The 17,710-nt window shown below is 42.7% G+C and overlaps 2 protein-coding genes across 2 annotated transcripts in view; one reads left to right on the top strand and one right to left on the bottom strand.

Moving 5' to 3' along the window:
- LOC138442267 (endogenous retrovirus group K member 9 Env polyprotein-like) overlaps positions 1-17,710 on the bottom strand; it is a 125,121-nt gene that overhangs the window by 10,695 nt on the left and 96,716 nt on the right. The window lies entirely within an intron of this gene.
- On the top strand, positions 527-15,416 carry LOC138442813 (rho GTPase-activating protein 20-like). Its single transcript, XM_069594987.1, has 9 exons — positions 527-591; positions 803-989; positions 2,214-2,340; positions 4,576-4,740; positions 7,905-8,074; positions 9,850-10,011; positions 13,234-13,343; positions 13,857-14,043; positions 15,282-15,416. The coding sequence occupies exons 1-9, from the start codon at positions 527-529 to the stop codon at positions 15,414-15,416; spliced, it is 1,308 nt and encodes a 435-aa protein (XP_069451088.1).

Consider the following 17,710-nt stretch of genomic DNA (forward strand, 5'->3'; position numbering starts at 1 on the left):
ATCCAACCAGTACTCGGAGTGTGCAAGGCTGTGGAGAGTCACAGTCAAGCTCCGTGTGAATCAGTCTGTGTGGCTGTGATGGAATTGCGGACTGAATTGAATTTTTCAACTAAATATTTTCTTTGCAATTTCTCCATTGAATTTATCATAAGAATAAAACATATTTTTCTGATCTACATAAGGATTTTCTTCGAAATATCCAAGGGAGCATCTTTTCAGCCCGTCTCTACGATAAATGGCTTGATGTTATTGATCAAGGGAATGAGGAGGAGAAAATAACTGCGACCCAGAGGTAATGATGCAATAATTACTCAACTCTGAGAAAATACAACCAACATACTCTTAGGAAAATATCAGCTTATAGTTTACAGCTGTGTCCTCTGAAATAATGAGCAGTATCAAGTGCTTTCACTTGATACCCCTGGAAGCCAGTTTGAAGAGAGATGCAGGCCTTATTGGCGACACTGTGTTTTTCTCCTAATCTTATTAACATGGAATGCTTGACCATTTTACACCTTCTGAATACATGAAACTGTTGGAGATGAAATCCACTGGCGTAGAAAGTGATGATAAAGAACCAATCCGCCAAGGGTATGATCTTAAATACAAACACATAACTAACCAGAGTAGGGCTTATCTGGTTCAGGAATTAAAATCAGTGAAACATTCTTGTATGCATTCATGCCTGGCACTGTGAGAATGGACTGTGTACCTGGTAGGAAAAGAAGTACTGTGTTCTCTGTATTTCCACTTACTAAGCAAAATGACTCGCTTTATTCATAAGTGCTTTTTCTGTCATTAGGCTTGTAGACCAGCTACCGAAAGCCAATGTAGTTTTTTTGCGACACCTTTTTGGAGTGTTACACAACATTGAGCAACATTCCTCATCCAGTCAGATGACAGCTCATGATTTATCCTTGTATCTCACCCCAAGCATCCTTTGTCTGCTTAATTCTGGCAGCTCAGCATTTGAAAACGTCAGCAAAAAGGTAACAAGATCTCTCATTTTATGCCTTGTGGGGCAGAGTCCCCATTTTGAACCTGAAGTCTATGGTATTAACGCTGGTGAATCCGTGTTTTAAAGTGCACATTTTAATTACACCGCCTTGGAGTGGCAGAGTCCTACTCTGGTTGGGCATGGGAAGGTGTATTTTAACTGAGAACAGCTGAGTCACTTCTCCCTTGCCATCCAAGGGATTAAACAACAGAGAGGTAAGAGTAGGACGATATGATAGAAAAGAACCTGGCTTTGGAACCGGAGAGCCAAGGTTCAACTCTCAGCCTCATCACTGAGGGTGTAAGAGCCTCCAAACTGGGAGCTCATCATTACACAACGATGACAGACCCAATACATCTGGTCCCTGTCGGCACATCTTAGGCGGCCTGGGCCATACAAGCACCCGAGGCTCCACACACGCTGGCCGCACTCTGCCAGTTGTGGCTCATTCAGGAAAATACTTGGCTTCTATTGTGTCTCCGCTAGAGGATGAGCAAGCTAGTAAAATATTTCAGAACATCCTAACAGAGCCATAACATGCCTAATAAGATCACAGCTCTTCTCCAAGCTCCCCTAGACAGCAAGTGGGAGGCAAGGCAAGGTAGATAGACAGACAGACAGACATGTTTTCTCTCCAGATGCTTTCTTCCTTCACAACCTCCCTCCCGCCCCCCACCTCACAGAGAAACCTCTGCTACCTAACTTTCAGATATTTCTTCACTGAAGTGAATTTCACCATTTCTGCTGTATTTGATACTTAATAAGTTTTAGTAAGATGCTATATATAAATACTATATCATTAAAACTAGAAAGATTTTAATAAAACTAAAACTTAATACGACAATATACATTTTTGTCCCAAACATCCTATGTGGGCTACTTACAAATCATCCTAGTTTTAAGCATGTAACCATCATTACAAAATTTTAGCTATTAAACCAGCCCACATATTATAACTTTAGCCCACCGATTAAAACAATTTTAATACTTGTGCCCAAAGTACTCTTGAAAGTATCAGTTATTTCTAAGAAAAAACTGATACATATATATTATATATATATATGTGTCCATATATACATATATTTAATCAAGTCTGAATTATTTTCATACCTCTTTTGGATTTTGTGTTAGAGCCCAGGTTCATCTATGAAGTGTGATTTACTATTACACCATACATACAGTAATACACCATTTTTTTTGCCCCATTGTGTTACAGGTTTCTGTGATACAATTCCTCATTGAAAACTGTCTCAAGATATTTGGAGAAGATATCACTTCTCTCTTTGGAGAGAACTCAGTGAGTTGTGATAACAGTGATATCACTGATAACAGTGAGATTTCAGGTAGGTGAATAATGTAACTGGCTTTGATGCAAAAGACAGCAAGGCTGCCAGGGCTCCATGGGAGATCCTAGAGCCCAAATCACATTGTAAGGGCAATAATTTCCATCAGCTCTAAGACATGGGAAGTTTCCCACTTGTGAGATCAAAGAAAGAATAACGCTGTTCTGATTTCAAGAAGCAACTAGTACAGCTTTAGGTGACATCACGGTTCAGTTGAGTTCAGTTGCTCAGTCGTGTCCGACTCTTTGTGACCCCAAGGACTACAGTGCCCCCGAGTCCTTGGGGTCGAGGACTGCAGCGTGCCAGGCCTCCCTGTGCATCACCAACTCCCGGAGCTTACTCAAACTCATGTCCATCGGATCGGTGATGCCATCCAACCATCTCATCCTCTCTCGTCCCCTTCTCCTCCTGCCTTCAATCTTTCCCAGCATCAGAGTCTTTTCCAAAGAGTCAGTTCTTCACATCAGGTGGCCAAAACAGTGGAGTTTCAGCTTCAGCTACAGTGAGATTGTTGTGTTTGGGGTGGCCTTTCTGTATTCTGGCAGCTTGTGGTTCCTCTTTATTGTGGAGGTTCCTCACTGTGGCTGGGGTTTTGCAGGCGGCTTCTCAAGGTTTCCTGGTTAGGGAAGCTTGCGTCCATGTTCTGGTGGGTGGGGCTGGATTTCTCTCTGGAGTGGAATGAAGTGTCCAGTAGTGAGTTTTGAGATGACTGTGGGTTTGGTGTGACTTAGGGCAGCCTGCATATTGATGCTCGGGGCTATGTTCCTGCATTGCTAGAGAAGTTGTGTGGTATGTCTTGCTCTGGAACTTGTTAGCTCTTGGGTGGTGCTTGGTTTCAGTGTAGGTACGGAGGCTTTTGGATGAGCTCTTATCCATTAATGTTCCCTGGAGTCAGGAGTTCTCTGGTGTTCTCAGGATTTGGACTTAAGCCTCCTGCCTCTGGTTTTCAGTCTTATTCTTACAGTAGCCTCGAGACTTCTCTATCTGTACAGCACCAATGATAAAACATCTAGGTTAATGATGAAAAGCTTCTCCACAGTGAGGGACACCCGGAGAGGTTCACAGAGAGACGGAGAGAGGGAGAAGGGTAGATGATAGAGTTGACCAGGTGAAGAAGAGGGGGAATCAAAAGGGGAGAGAGCAAGCTAGCCAGTAGTCAATTCCCTGTGTGCTCTCCTCGGTCTGGACCCCTCAGAGAGGTTCATGCAGTAGTTAAACAGAGAAGAGAAGAAGGAGGAAGGAGGCGGAGGTGACCGGGAGGAGAAAAGAGGGATTCAAAAGGAGAGAGACCAGATCCAGCCAGTAATCAGTTCCCTAAGTGTTCTCCACAGCCCGGAACACACAAAGAGATTCACAGAGTTGGGTAGGGAAGAGAAGGCTGAAGTGGAGATAGAAGTTACCTGGTGGAGAAAAAGGAGAGTCAAAAGAGGGAGAGAGCCATTAAGCCAGTAATCACACTTCCCAACTAAAAATGGGTAGAGAAGATTGGGTTCCTAAAGGTACAAAATTGGTAACAAATACCAAAAAGCACAGATTAAAAGTCTAGAGTTAACGTGACACTCCCCAAAATACAATATTTTTTAAAAAGTCACAATATATGATAAAATATATATATGAAGTTTACTTTTAAAATAGGGACTTTTTTTTGCAAGGTAATAGTAGATTATAAAAATGAAAATTAAAGGAGTAATAGAGGACTTAAAAATTTAAAGAAAATTTTTAAATGATAATAGTAAAAATATATCTAGGAATTTTTCTGGAGCTGTTGTGGGCAGTGTGGGGTTAGTTCGGTTTCAGATAGCTCCTAGATCCAGCTTATACTTCTCAAGATCTATAGGCCCCTTCCAATGTAGTCAGTGCTAACTACAAGGTTTGAATCCGTTGCACCTGTCATTTGCAGAGTGGTTCCCGGTGTTTATTTTAGCTTCTTCTGTTTGCTGGTCTCTTCAGTGTCTAATTTCCGCCCTGACATAGGGGATCGAAGGTGGTCACTCATTTAGGCTAACTGATTCAGTCGTGCTGTGGGCAGGTTGGAACACTGCAAACCTATATCACTGGCGTATGCTCACCAGGTCCCGGCCGCACTGGGTTTGCCCCCGCTCACGGTGTGTGTGCTTTCTCAGTCTACACTGCTCAGGCTCCAGGTTGCTCTGCCTGGAACTGTCTGAGGTGGGCCCTGGATTGCGTGCACTTCCCAGGTCTAAGCCACTCAGGTTCAGGTTGGTTCTCAGGCAGTCCTCAAAGGCTCAGACTCGGTTGGACTTAATACTTGTGCCCTTCCCCGGTCCGAGCAGCTTAGGCGGTTGGCGGGCAGAGTCACCCCCAGGTGTGGTGCGTCTTATCACGTCCTCCATCCCAGCCGCTCGGTTTACTGGGTGGCAGCAGGTGTGCCCGTCTCAGGTATGCCATGTGTCTCTTTTGGGGAGCTGACCCCTGTTGCGACGCTCTCGGTGGATGTCAACCACCCAGAATTCCAAGAAGTCTTGGTAGGCAAATGGGAGCCTGCTTGCAGTTTTGTAGAGGATGCTCCTCTGGGGCTGAGATTGCCCCTTTCTGGCTCTGGCTGTCCCCGCCTGCCTCCCTGTCTCCAGGCAGTGCACAGCCAGCTAGCACTCCTGTGCTCAGTCCTATGTTCTCTGAGGGGGCCAGGAAGTGCCTTAGGTTAGGGCTTTTCCCAGGATAATAGGGCTTTTCCCAGGATAGTTCTCTCTCTCTTTTTACTTTCTGTCTGGCTATCCCACAGTTTGGGTCAGATTGCCCTCAGGGCATTCAGGCCAGGTGCCTACAATGCAGCCCACACCTCCCTGTTCAGCCCCCTGCTTGCTGGTGGCAAATGTGAATGTCTGGACTACTTCTCTGCTGGAAGTTGCTGTTAGGCACCTAAGTGGTGGGTTTTGTTTATTTATTTAGCATTCCTCCCTGTTACGTTGCCCTCGGAGATTCCAAAACTCCCCACTGATCTGCCAGTGAGAGTGTTTCCTGGTGTTTGGAAACTTCTCCTCTTTTAAGACTCCCTTCCTGGGACAGATCTCTGTCCCTACGTCTTTTGTCTCTCTTTTTACCTTTTATATTTTTTCTTACCTCCTTTCGAAGATAATGGGCTGCCTTTCTGGGTGCCTGATGTCCTCTGCCAGCATTCAGAAGTTGTTTTGTGGAATTTGCTCAGGCTCAAAAGTTCATTCCATTAAGTTGTGGGGAGAAAGTGATCTTTCCATCCTATTCCCTCCGCCATCTTAGGACCGCCCCTGAGACTTGAACTCTGGATTCTACCTCCACAGCAAGCTCACTTTCCATCCTCTTCAGACCCAGGTTGCAAATGGAACTGGACTGAATGTTTATATGTCTGTTTGTTTGCTTTAAAATCTTTCCTCTGCAATGATCCCTGCTACCACACCAATATTGTCCCATGGACATTTCTTTATCTGAATAAAACGTCCTACTAATTTTGGAAGTATTCGGGCCAGAACAGAATTACTACTGAAAGTATTTTTCTCCTTATAGTTGTTATTCTACACCCACAACATTTCAAATTTCACTTCTTAATGTTCAAACCCTAATTTGAGCATGAGGAAACACCAACCTAAATCTTGTGAGGACTGTTTAAGAAAGATGAGGATATAAAGTTAACCTGTTTAACAGTCCCTGGCAACCAACTCCAGTTTTATTATCTGGGACATCAACGGACAGGAGCCTGACAGGCTATATTTATGGGGTCGCAAGAGTTGGACACAACTGAACAACTGAGCACCATACTTTTCATGGTTATACTGTATATTTTTATTGGTCACAGAGCCAACAAGAACTCTAACACCAACCAATGTACATAACGAATGGTCCATCTAGACCTGAAAATAAAAGTACAGGGCTTAATGTCTCTTTTGCTTTGCATCTATGCTTATAGACGAGCTGGACATACACCTTTGTAGCAACTGATAGAGCTTTCTTCCTAAGAGTATTCTTATTAAAGCTGAACAATGAATGAATACATTTGGAATATATGAATACCTGTGGGTAGCTTAGAAATAAAAGAATCAGGTTAAGACTAGGGAAACCAGGGTGCATAAAGCAACTCACCCCATATAAACATGTATTTTTTTAAACATTTGCACATATTAATTAGGAGATTCTCTTCCTGAATTTAAGAATGCATTTGCTGTCTTCATTATCTCCTTTTAAAATGATGGCAGTATGAATCGCAGGGCAGGAGGAGCCTAAGGCAAAATGATGGCATTCCTCTAGGAATGTACACCTTCTGGAGGCTGCAAAAGCAAATGGAGAATGGGGGTCGAGTCTGCTTGGGGGGAGGTGACTGATGTCTAGGCTGCCTTAGGCCCTTTCAAGGAGGGAAATGACCTTTATTAAGGCTGCTATGTGCCATGTCTTGTGATGAGTAGTACCTGATGTTATGTAGTCCAGTGAGGTGTAAGTAGCATCATTTCTGTTAAGTCTGAGCAAAGTGAAGCTCAAAGACTTTTAGGCAACTTATCCAATTAAGAGGCAGAATAGGAGCCTTCTAGTTCTCTCACCCAGCACCACAAGTGGTTCAGTCCCTTGAAAGGACATGGTGATGTACTCACTATGTCTCAGAACCGACAAGAGGATGGGCATTTTAAAATATTTGGTTACATTCTCCTGTTGATTTTTCTACAACTTGGCTCCTCTGTTGACTTCTTTAGCTGGATATTTAAGCAGGTTATTTAAGGAAATATTAAGCAGGTTTATTGAGCAAATACCAGGGAAACATGCTTAGCTGGGCATGAGAAACTCTGAACTCCATTTCTCATTGCTGATCACTCTTTCTTTGAAAAGCCCTTCATCTGCATTCCTTTGACAGGGGCTGTGGTAGTTAGAATTCATCTTTGGGTTAGCTGAGTAAGGTGTTACACAAAAATGGCCAACTGTAATCCTACCAAGTAGTCTGCATTTAATGACTACTTCCCAAGACCCTGAGGACAGGAAGTCATCCCTGGAGCTGACTGAAGTGTGTGGCCTCCCAGAGGAGAGGTCCAGAGGCTGACTGAAAAGCAGGATGAGGCAGGATGTCTCATGAAAGGCGATTCTTTTGATGGGAGAAAATTGGGCATGACTGGTGTTCAGAAAGCCAAACAGGTCATTGAACCGAGGAAGGAAACTTACTACAAAAATAAATGATAACCAAATGCGGATTGATTTGAATATTAAATACTTTGCTTTTAAAATGAGATCTGATACCAGAACTGTCTGATAATACTTACCATTAGGAAACCTGTATAACTACAGCTTAAGTGCCTCATGACACAGGGCAAAGGGAATAGATAGCACTGTCTGGGGAGAACTGTCACAGGGAGAATCACCCCTGAGTCTGATCACGCCTCTAGGTTTGCAGAATATGGGGAAGAAGAACATGTTAACACCACAAGGATGCAATTAGCCTGTTTCAGAGTGTGGGGAATTCTATATAACAAATGGTTCAGTTTCTCTCTTTCAGCCTCTGCCATGAACATGCTGCTGAATGTAACTGGTGGAAATAGGCTAAGTAAGCTAAACTACTACTACTGAAAATCTCTCTTCTACATTTGATTCAGACAAGAAGACAGTTAATAAGAGTTCTGTCAAAAACTCGGCCTTTTGGTGTAGCTCCAGGACTCGCGAGGACAACCAACACCCACCTCTACCACCCAGAAAGCAAAAACAGCTCTTTGGAGTTGCTCTTGAGGAAGTATGTGATAATGACACCCTGCCCACCCCAATTCTGGTAGGTCTTCTTTTGGTTTTGGTAACCTTCCTGAGGAGGGGAGTTCGCAGAGATCAAGTGTTCTCTTCCCAATCTACTCCACATGAAGAAGTCTGGCTTTGTCCGATAAGTTTCACAATGTTATTTGAAAGAAAATTCTGATTTAGGTACTGCAGCGTCAGAAGGCAAATACAAGATGAAAAGTTACTCTCATCCATTCCACTGATTTCAACAAAGACCCATCTATACCAGCTCAGACCAGTTAACGTGGGCTCTTTGAAGTAAGGCTGTTAGAGAAGGCGAGGCTGAGAAAAACGATGACACCTGGCACCTTACAAATCACCTTTAATGAGGCGAGACGGGGCAGCAGTCAGATTAGGGAGCTGCTGCCCTTACCCAAGAAGAGGAAGTCTATATAGGCATGGATGTGGAAAGCTACTGTCTTAAGGGCGCCCATTCTTCTGCAAGGTTATTCAGAGTAGTTATCTCTTAAGCAGCTGGGGCAAGGAATTTTGGAGATCGGCCAGAGACTGGGACCGGGTGGGAGCCGGTCGTAATCAACCCAATGTCCATTTTTTTGTTTGGGTGAGAGCTCTTGGTTTTGCATAGAATGGTGGGGAGGACCTGGAGGGGGTTTAACTCCAGGCTATGTTGAGCCCTGTAACTTTCCTCAGACTCTGTGTGTAAGAAGCTCTGAGAGTCCACCTCATCCTGACATTGTCTCCTGGTCTCCTCCCTTGAAGTCCACACTAGTCTCAAGTCTCCTTCAGCTGAGTCTGCACGCCCTATGACTCAAAATGTCTCACACGGATTTGATATGTAACTCAAGTGTTTAAGCATAAAGTAGGCATCCTCTGGCAAAGATGAATCCTTTGATCCTGCCAGAATGTGTCAAAAGAGAGTCACAGAGTTTGGACTGTGCTATATCAAGCTAGTGTATTGAAGTGTAAGCATTAACTCTTGTTCACTGTCCACTCTCTCTCCAAGCACTACACTAGATGCAGGGAATTGTATGCTATATTTGGAGAAATTTATCATACCAGTTATGTGCTAGCTACTACCCCAGACCTTGGGCTTTCACAGAAAATTTAGGCAGTAGACATTACTATCACCACCCTCACTTCATAAAAGAAAAACAAAAGAGCCTCACCCAAGAATGTGCTATGCCCAAAGTCACACAGTGGATGAGGAGCATAACAGATTCCACAATCCTTGAAACACCTGGCTCCAATATCTGTTATCTCTCTACCTTTGCAGACAGCAGAGGACATGAAAATACAGGAAAAGGAACTAGAAAGGCTGATGAGAAAGGAATGAGATCAGAGGAGGAGGAGCCTGATTAAGCCTGAGGTTGAGGGGAGGGAATACAGGAAACAGGAATGAATGGGGTGGAGAGTCCCTGGAAGGGGAATAAACAAATGGCGCATGAATATGGCAAAAAGATTTCCACACTCAGGGAAGAGCATCTATAATAGGGAATAATGAGAAAGCAGCGGTGAAGGAGGAGAGGGTGACTCCTCAAAGGCCTCAAAGCAGAGACAGTTAATACAGTAAATTCACAGAAACAGAAAATCTGACTACACAAGTGTTTAAAATGTTTCAGTGTATGACTCAAATCGATTGTTGGGTAGGAAATATATTTACAGACAGTGAAGTAAAAATTTCAAATTGACTTTGGTGCTGTTCTAGAACTATACCCTCATTTACCACAGCTCTGTCAAAACAGGAGCAAGCTTGTGCTCTGGGCTTCTAGATAGGAAATGTCCCACAGTTTTCTTCTCTTTCCTTCCCTATAGGAGATGCTTTCCTTTATCAATCAGAAAGGGCCGTTCACAGAAGGCATCTTCAGAAAACCAGCCAGTATAAAATCCGCAATAGCCCTAAAGGAGAAACTAAACGCTGGACACAAAGTTAACTTGGATGATGAATCCGTTCTCGTAGTATCGTCGGTCTTAAAGGTAAGGAAAGCTTGAGCATCGTCCACACACAGAGTCAGTCTAAAGCTGTATGACTGGTCCTTCACTATGAATGCCCAAGAAGCATAATAGGCATAAGAGAGGAAGGATCTGAAACGTGGAAATCACTTCACAAAGTCAAAAGTGAAGGAAGGTACCTCAAATGTTATGAGCCCCAAACATTAGATATTTTCCTTTTTCATTGCACATCTTGCCTCCTGAACACTCCATGAAGAAGAATAATAAATTTCAAAATAACTTCTTACCACGTTGAGGGTTTACCTAAACAAGCTTCCTGCTTTGGATGACTTCCTCATCACCTTCCTAATGAAGGCAACATTTCCAAAATAAAATTCATATTAAGCTTTTGGAAACAGTTAACAGAAGTAGCTTCCCAGGTGGCTCAGACAGTAAAGAATCTGCCTGCAATGCAAGAAACCTGGGTTCGATCCCTGGGTTGGAAGGATCCCCTGGAACAGGGAGTGGCATACGACTCCAGTCGTATGGACGGAGGAGTCTGGCAGGTTATAGTTTATGAGGGTGCCCAGAACTGGACACGGCTGTGGCAACTTAGCATGGATGCAAGACAGATGTTTACTCACTATGGTAAACTCGTGTGTGTGTGTGTGTTTGTGTGTGTGTGTGTGTTAGTCGCCTAGTCGCATCGGATTCTCTGTAATCCCATTGACTGTAGCCCAGCAGACTCCTCTGTCCATGCAACCCTCCAGGCAAGAATCCTAGAGTGGGTTGCCATGCTCGACTCCAGGGGATCTTCCTGCCAGGGATCGAACCTGCCTCTCTTGCATCTCCTGCATTGGCAGGCAGGTTCTTTACCACTAGCCCCACCTGGGAAGTCCATTTGTCTTACAATGAATCAAAAAATGCTTAGTGAGGCGACCAAAATCTCTGATCACTACATCATCCTACCTTTTCCTGTCTCACAATGCCTTTTATTTTACAATTAGTGTAGGGATGTCTCCACAATTTGTTCCCCCTTTTTCCTCTTTTTTTCTCCCTTCCCATCTTTAACAACCTTTGTTAATATCTGTAAGTTTAACCCACCAAGCAAGGGTATATTTATATGGTAACCAGTTTTACTATATGCCCCATCTAAAAATCTTATTTTTAGAGTGAGTCCAACAGTCAAAATTAGTTTGGAATTTGGAAAAGTTCCATACATTTATACAAAAATAGACTGAGTTTGAAATGATACAGCTAAATCACAAGCATGTAGTTAAATTTCTACCAGGGCGATAACAGAACAGAAACAAAAAAATTAATCAATCCATGTTGGAACTTGTTAGCAGCTATGAAGAAAACTATATTGATGTAGTAATAACTATAGACAGGTTATTAAAATTATCTTAGAAACTAAATAACATGTGGTGTTTCCTTGTCCCCTGTTAATGTTCGATTGTATGATAATAGCAACAGTGCAGATATGACTTAGAGGTGAGCCCTAGAACACTTGCACCATCATAATACACACTAGGGATGCAAATAGCAAGTAGAGTGCTACCCTCTATAAGGTGCACACTTGGAACTGATTTGATTTGTGAGCAGGTGTTACTAGGCTCTTGCCTGTTTCCATGCTATAAGCGTACAGGTCTTAGACAATCTCAAAGCTTTCTCTTCCTAAAGTTGATTGATCTTGGTGGGGAATCAAACTTCGCACCTTTGGCCTTGAGAATACCATATGTCCAAGCAACCACAGAGGTGGTCTAAATCAGAAGTGAATACATAATGAGAACCACATTGAGTTTTCCATTAAACTGTCTATAAACAGAGGGCCAATAGCAAATAGCCACGGCATATTCTGTATGAGTCATGTCCTGGCTTAACCACAAAGGGCCTGCTGCACACCCCTAGACTCCCAGAAGCCAAAGCCAGATGAGATGGTTGAATGGCATCACCAACTCGATGGACATGAATCTGAACAAGACCCAGGTGTTGGTGATGGACAGGAAAGCCTGGTGTGCAGTGCATGGGGTCGCAAAGAGTAGGACAGGACTGAACGGCTGAACTGAAATGGAGTGCTTCCTTCCTCCCAATATACTGCGGACACTCCATAAGAAGCATAGAGAAAACCTAATGACCATGATTGGGTACTGTATACCAATCACAAGAAAAAGTATGAGAGGACTGAGACTCTGTACGTTATCTTCATACTCTATCCTCAGTACTCAAAGGAATGCCGGACAGAAACAGCAGCTCAGTAAGTACTGAAACAAGTGAACGCTGACAGGATTATAAGCATGACAGTTGCCGCAGAAACACTGCCTGAAGCAGATACTCTTCAGAGAAGTCAGGCTGTATATTAAGACCAGTGGAAGCAAGTTGTGCCTTTGAAACTGGCAAGGCAATGCAATCATTTCCCCTCAGGCTTGCACAACAGTTTACAACTTCATCCATTTTCATAGGCCCCATTCTATCATATTAAGACTTGGTCACCAGGATAAACTTTCCAGGCCTCCACTTAGGAAGCTTACATTTGCAGATTCTATCCCACAGGTGTGAAGTTGCCATGTATGTAAATTTTCAGCTTCCTCTTTGGGGAGGATATATTCCATTCAAAGAGTTGCAAGGGTAACGTGTAGTTTACCCATTGGGGCTTTTGGTTTATTTCTAACACCTACTGCTTAAAACTCTGTACAACTGAACTTTTATATATATATATAGATTTTTTTTTAAGAAAAAGATCGAAGCGATTTCGATACTAGCTTTTTCCCAAAGACCACACATACCTCCGGTTTTCTCTTAATATGTGTATAAGAGCATGTAGGGGTGTAGTCTTGTTTCAGAACTTCTCTTTCTTGAATTCAGAGCAAGCACTGTGTCTGAAGTAAACAAACAAAATGGGTATGTGCATTTCTTTTCAGGAAACGAATAGGATTTCGGGTGAGTTATCACCAGACCTTGCCAGTTTGTACTATTGTGTTAACATGTACACAAAGAGTAAGCTCCAGGTGATAGAAGGAGCTTTAGCCTCATTCTCACCACAGCCTAGACTCTACTTTTAGGCTTCCAATTTTAGCTGGGGAAAATCCAACCAGTACTTCTGAGTGTGCAAGGCTGTGGAGAGTCACAGCCAAGCTCTGTGTGAATCAGTATGTGTGGCTGTGATGGAATTGCGGACTGAATTGAATTTTTCAACTAAATATTTTCTTTGCAATTTCTCCATTGAACTTATCATAAGATAATATTTATTTTTCTGATCTACATAAGGATTTTCTTCGAAATATCCAAGGAAGCATCTTTTCAGCCCGTCTCTACGATAAATGGCTTGATGTTATTGATGAAGGGAATGAGGAGGAGAAAATAACTGCGACCCAGAGGTAATGATGCAATAATTACTCAACTCTGAGAAAATGCAACCAACATACTCTTAGGAAAATATTAGCTTATAGTTTACAGCTGTGTCCTCTGAAATAATGAGCAGTATCAAGTGCTTTCACTTGAGGATACCCCTGGAAGCCAGTTTGAAAAGAGATGCATGCCTTATTGGCGACACTGTGTTTTTCTCCTAATCTTATTAACATGGAATGCTTGACCATTTTACACCTTCTGAATACATGAAACTGTTGGAGATGAAATCCACTGGCGTAGAAAGAGATGATAAAGAACCAATCCGCCAGGGGTATGATCTTAAATACAAACACATAACTAACCAGAGTAGGGCTTATCTGGTTCAGGAATTAAAATCAGTGAAACATTATTGTATGCATTCATGCCTGGCACTGTGAGAATGGACTGTGTACATGGTAGGAAAAGAAGTACTGTGTTCTCTGTATTTCCACTTACTAAGCAAAATGACTCACTTTATTCATAAGTGCTTTTTCTGTCATTAGGCTTGTAGACCAGCTACCGAAAGCCAATGTAGTTTTTTTGCGACACCTTTTTGGAGTGTTACACAACATTGAGCAACATTCCTCATCCAGTCAGATGACAGCTCATGATTTATCCTTGTATCTCACCCCAAGCATCCTTTGTCTGCTTAATTCTGGCAGCTCAGCATTTGAAAACGTCAGCAAAAAGGTAACAAGATCTCTCATTTTATGCCTTGTGGGGCAGAGTCCCCATTTTGAACCTGAAGTCTATGGTATTAACGCTGGTGAACCTGTGTTTTAAAGCGCACATTTTAATTACAGCACCTTGGAGTGGCAGAGTCCTACTCTGGTTGGGCATGGGAAGGTGTATTTTAACTGAGAACAGCTGAGTCACTTCTCCCTTGCCATCCAAGGGATTAAACAACAGAGAGGTTAGAGTAGGACGATATGATAGAAAAGAACCTGGCTTTGGAACCGGAGAGCCAAGGTTCAACTCTCAGCCTCATCACTGAGGGTGTAAGAGCCTCCAAACTGTGAGTTCACCATTACACAACGATGACAGACCCAATACATCTGGTCCCTGTTGGCACATCTTAGGCGGCCTGGGCCATACAAGCACCCGAGGCTCCACACACGCTGGCCGCACTCTGCCAATTGTGGCTCATTCAGGAAAATACTTGGCTTCTATTGTGTCTCCGCTAGAGGATGAGGAAGCTAGTAAAATATTTCAGAACATCCTAACAGAGCCATACCATGCCTAATAAGATCACAGCTCTTCTCCAAGCTCCCCTAGACAGCAAGTGTGAGGCAAGGAAATGTAGCCAGACAGACAGACATGTTTTCTCTCCAGATGCTTTCTTCCTTCACAGCCCCCCTCCCGCCCTCCACTCCACACAGAAACCTCTCCAACCTAACTTTCTGATATTTCTTCACTGAAGTGAATTTCGCAATTTGTGTTGTATTTGATACTTTATAAGTTTTAATAAGATGCTATATATAAATTGTATATCATTAAAACTAAAAAAAATTTATAAAACTAAATAAAACTCAATAAGACAATATACATCTTTTCCCAAACATCCTATGTGGGCTACTTACAAATCATCCTAGTTTTAAGCATGTAACCATCATTACAAAATTCTAGCTATTAAACCAGCCCACATATTATAACTTTAGCCCAATGACTAAAAGAATTTTAAAATTATTGCCCAATGTACTCTTGCAACTATCATTTATTTCTTAGAATAACTGATGTATATACATAATATATATATAATGTATGTATATATACATCCATATATACATATATTTAATCAAGTCTGAATTTTTCTCAGACCTCTTTTGCATTTTGTGTAAGAGCCCAGGTTCACGTATGAAATGTGATTTACTATTATGCCATATGTACAGTAATACACCTTTTTTTTTTTTTGCCCCTTTGTGTTACAGGTTTCTTTGATACAATTCCTCATTGAAAACTGTCTCAAGATATTTGGAGAAGATATCACTTCTCTCTTTGGAGAGAACTCAGTGAGTTGTGATAACAGTGATATCACTGATAACAGTGAGATTTCAGGTAGGTGAATAATGTAACTGGCTTTCATGCAAAAGACAGCAAGGCTGCCAGGGCTCCATGGGAGATCCTAGAGCCCAAATCACATTGTAAGGGCAGTCATTTCCATCTGCTCCAAGACATGGGAAGTTTCCCACTTGTGAGCTCAAAGAAAGGATAACACTCTTCTGATTTCAAGAAGCAACTAGTACAGCTTTAGGAGACATCATGGTTCAGTTGAGTTCAGTTGCTCAGTCGTGTCTGACTCTTTGTGACCCCAAGGACTACAGTGACCCCGAGTCCTTGGGGTCGAGGACTGCAGCGTGCCAGGCCTCCCTGTGCATCACCAACTCCCGGAGCTTACTCAAACTCATGTCCATCGAATCGGTGATGCCATCCAACCATCTCATCCTCTCTCGTCGCCTTCTCCTCCTGCCTTCAATCTTTCCCAGCATCAGAGTCTTTTCCATAGAGTCAGTTCTTCACATCAGGTGGCCAAAACAGTGGAGTTTCAGCTTCAGCTACAGTGAGATTGTTGTGTTTGGGGTGGCCTTTCTGTATTCTGGCAGCTTGTGGTTCCTCTTTATTGTGGAGGTTCCTCACTGTGGCTGGGGTTTTGCAGGCGGCTTCTCAAGGTTTCCTGGTTAGGGAAGCTTGCATCCATGTTCTGGTGGGTGGGGCTGGATTTCTCTCTGGAGTGGAATGAAGTGTCCGGTAGTGAGTTTTGAGATGACTGTGGGTTTGGTGTGACTTAGGGCAGCCTGTATGTTGATGCTCGGGGCTATGTGCCTGCATTGCTAGAGAATTTGTGTGGTATGTCTTGCTCTGGAACTTGTTGGCTTGTGAGTGGTGCTTATTTTCAGTGTAGGTACGGAGGCTTTTGGATGAGCTCTTATCCATTAATGTTCCCTGGAGTTAGGAGTTCTCTGGTGTTCTCAGGGTTTGGACTTAAGCCTCCTGCCTCTGGTTTTGTCTTATTCTTACAGTAGCCTCGAGACTTCTCTATCTGTACAGCACCGATGATAAAACATCTAGGTTAATGACGAAAAGCTTCTCCACAGTGAGGGACACCCGGAGAGGTTCACAGAGTGAGACGGAGAAGAGAAGAGGGAGGAGGGAGATAGAGTTGACCAGGAGAAGAAGAGGGGGAATCAAAAGGGGAGAGAGCAAGCTAGCCAGTAGTCAATTCCCTGTGTGCTCTCCACAGTCTGGACCCCTCAGAGAGGTTCATGGAGTTACACAGAGAAGAGAAGAAGGAGGAAGGAGACAGAGGTGACCGGGAGGAGAAAAGAGGGATTCAAAAGGAGAGAGACAGATCCAGCCAGTAATCAGTTCCCTAAGTGTTCTCCACAGCCCAGAACACACAAAGAGATTCACAGAGTTGGGTAGGGAAGAGAAGGCTGAGGTGGAGATAGTGGTCACCTGGTGGAGAAAAAGGAGAGTCAAAAGGGGGAGAGAGACATCAAGCCAGTAATCACTCTCCCAAATAAAAATAGGTAGAGAAGATTGGGTTCCTAAAGGTACAAATTGATCCCAAATACCAAAAAGCACAGATTAAAAGTCTAGAGTAAAGGTGACACTCCCCAAAATACAATCTTTAAAAAATGGAGAAGGAAATGGCAACCCACTCCAGTACTCTTGCCTGGAGAATCCCATGGAGGGAGGAGCCTGGTAGCCTTCAGTCCATGGGGTCGCAAAGAGTCGACACAACTGAGCGACTTCACTTTCACTTTCACTTTTCCAAGACAGGGCCTAAAATACAAAGAAAGTAAGATCCCTATCTTTAATGATCTTATGGTTCAGGTGGAGAACTCAAACAAACCTGTATTTCTCAAATTAGGATATGATTAATACCAGAGTCACACCAAGGCACAGAATAAGCATGACACATCTTTTGGGATGTCTGTTTTCTTTAGAAGTCTGGGGGACTTCTAATTCCAGGAGTAGAATGAAATAATTAAACTGGTCAACTCCTATGCGAAAAATAAAACTATGTCTATGTTGAAATTTAAAAGACCCTTTTATGAAAAATAACACAATTGTTATGTGTTTTTAAAGCAAAATATCAGCCCTCAGAGAAAGATGTAAGCCAGTAAACCAATAAGGACTATACCCTCAATACTAATAAACTGATTCTCTTCTGTTGTTTAGGGGTTCTTAGGTACAGAAGTTTGAGAAGTGTTAATGTATGTAAGTTAAATAAAATGTGTCCAAAAAAGAAACAAAAAAGTCACAATAAATGTTAAATTATATATATGAATTTTGCTTTACAAATACGGTCTTTTTTTTTTTTTGCAAGGTAATAGTAGGGCATAAAAATGAAAAT

Source organism: Ovis canadensis, chromosome 6 (genome assembly GCF_042477335.2).
Source record: "Ovis canadensis isolate MfBH-ARS-UI-01 breed Bighorn chromosome 6, ARS-UI_OviCan_v2, whole genome shotgun sequence".
Classification (NCBI taxonomy): Eukaryota; Metazoa; Chordata; class Mammalia; order Artiodactyla; family Bovidae; genus Ovis; species Ovis canadensis.

Excerpts from the sequence above, each read along its gene's own strand:
- LOC138442813 (XM_069594987.1), top strand. The coding sequence starts at position 527 with ATGAAACTGTTGGAGATGAAATCCACTGGCGTAGAAAGTGATGATAAA. Across the intron at positions 592-802 it reads AAAGAACCAATCCGCCAAGG|GCTTGTAGACCAGCTACCGA; the intron begins GTATGATCTTAA and ends TTCTGTCATTAG. Across the intron at positions 2,341-4,575 it reads TGATAACAGTGAGATTTCAG|TCCTCAAAGGCTCAGACTCG; the intron begins GTAGGTGAATAA and ends GTTCTCAGGCAG.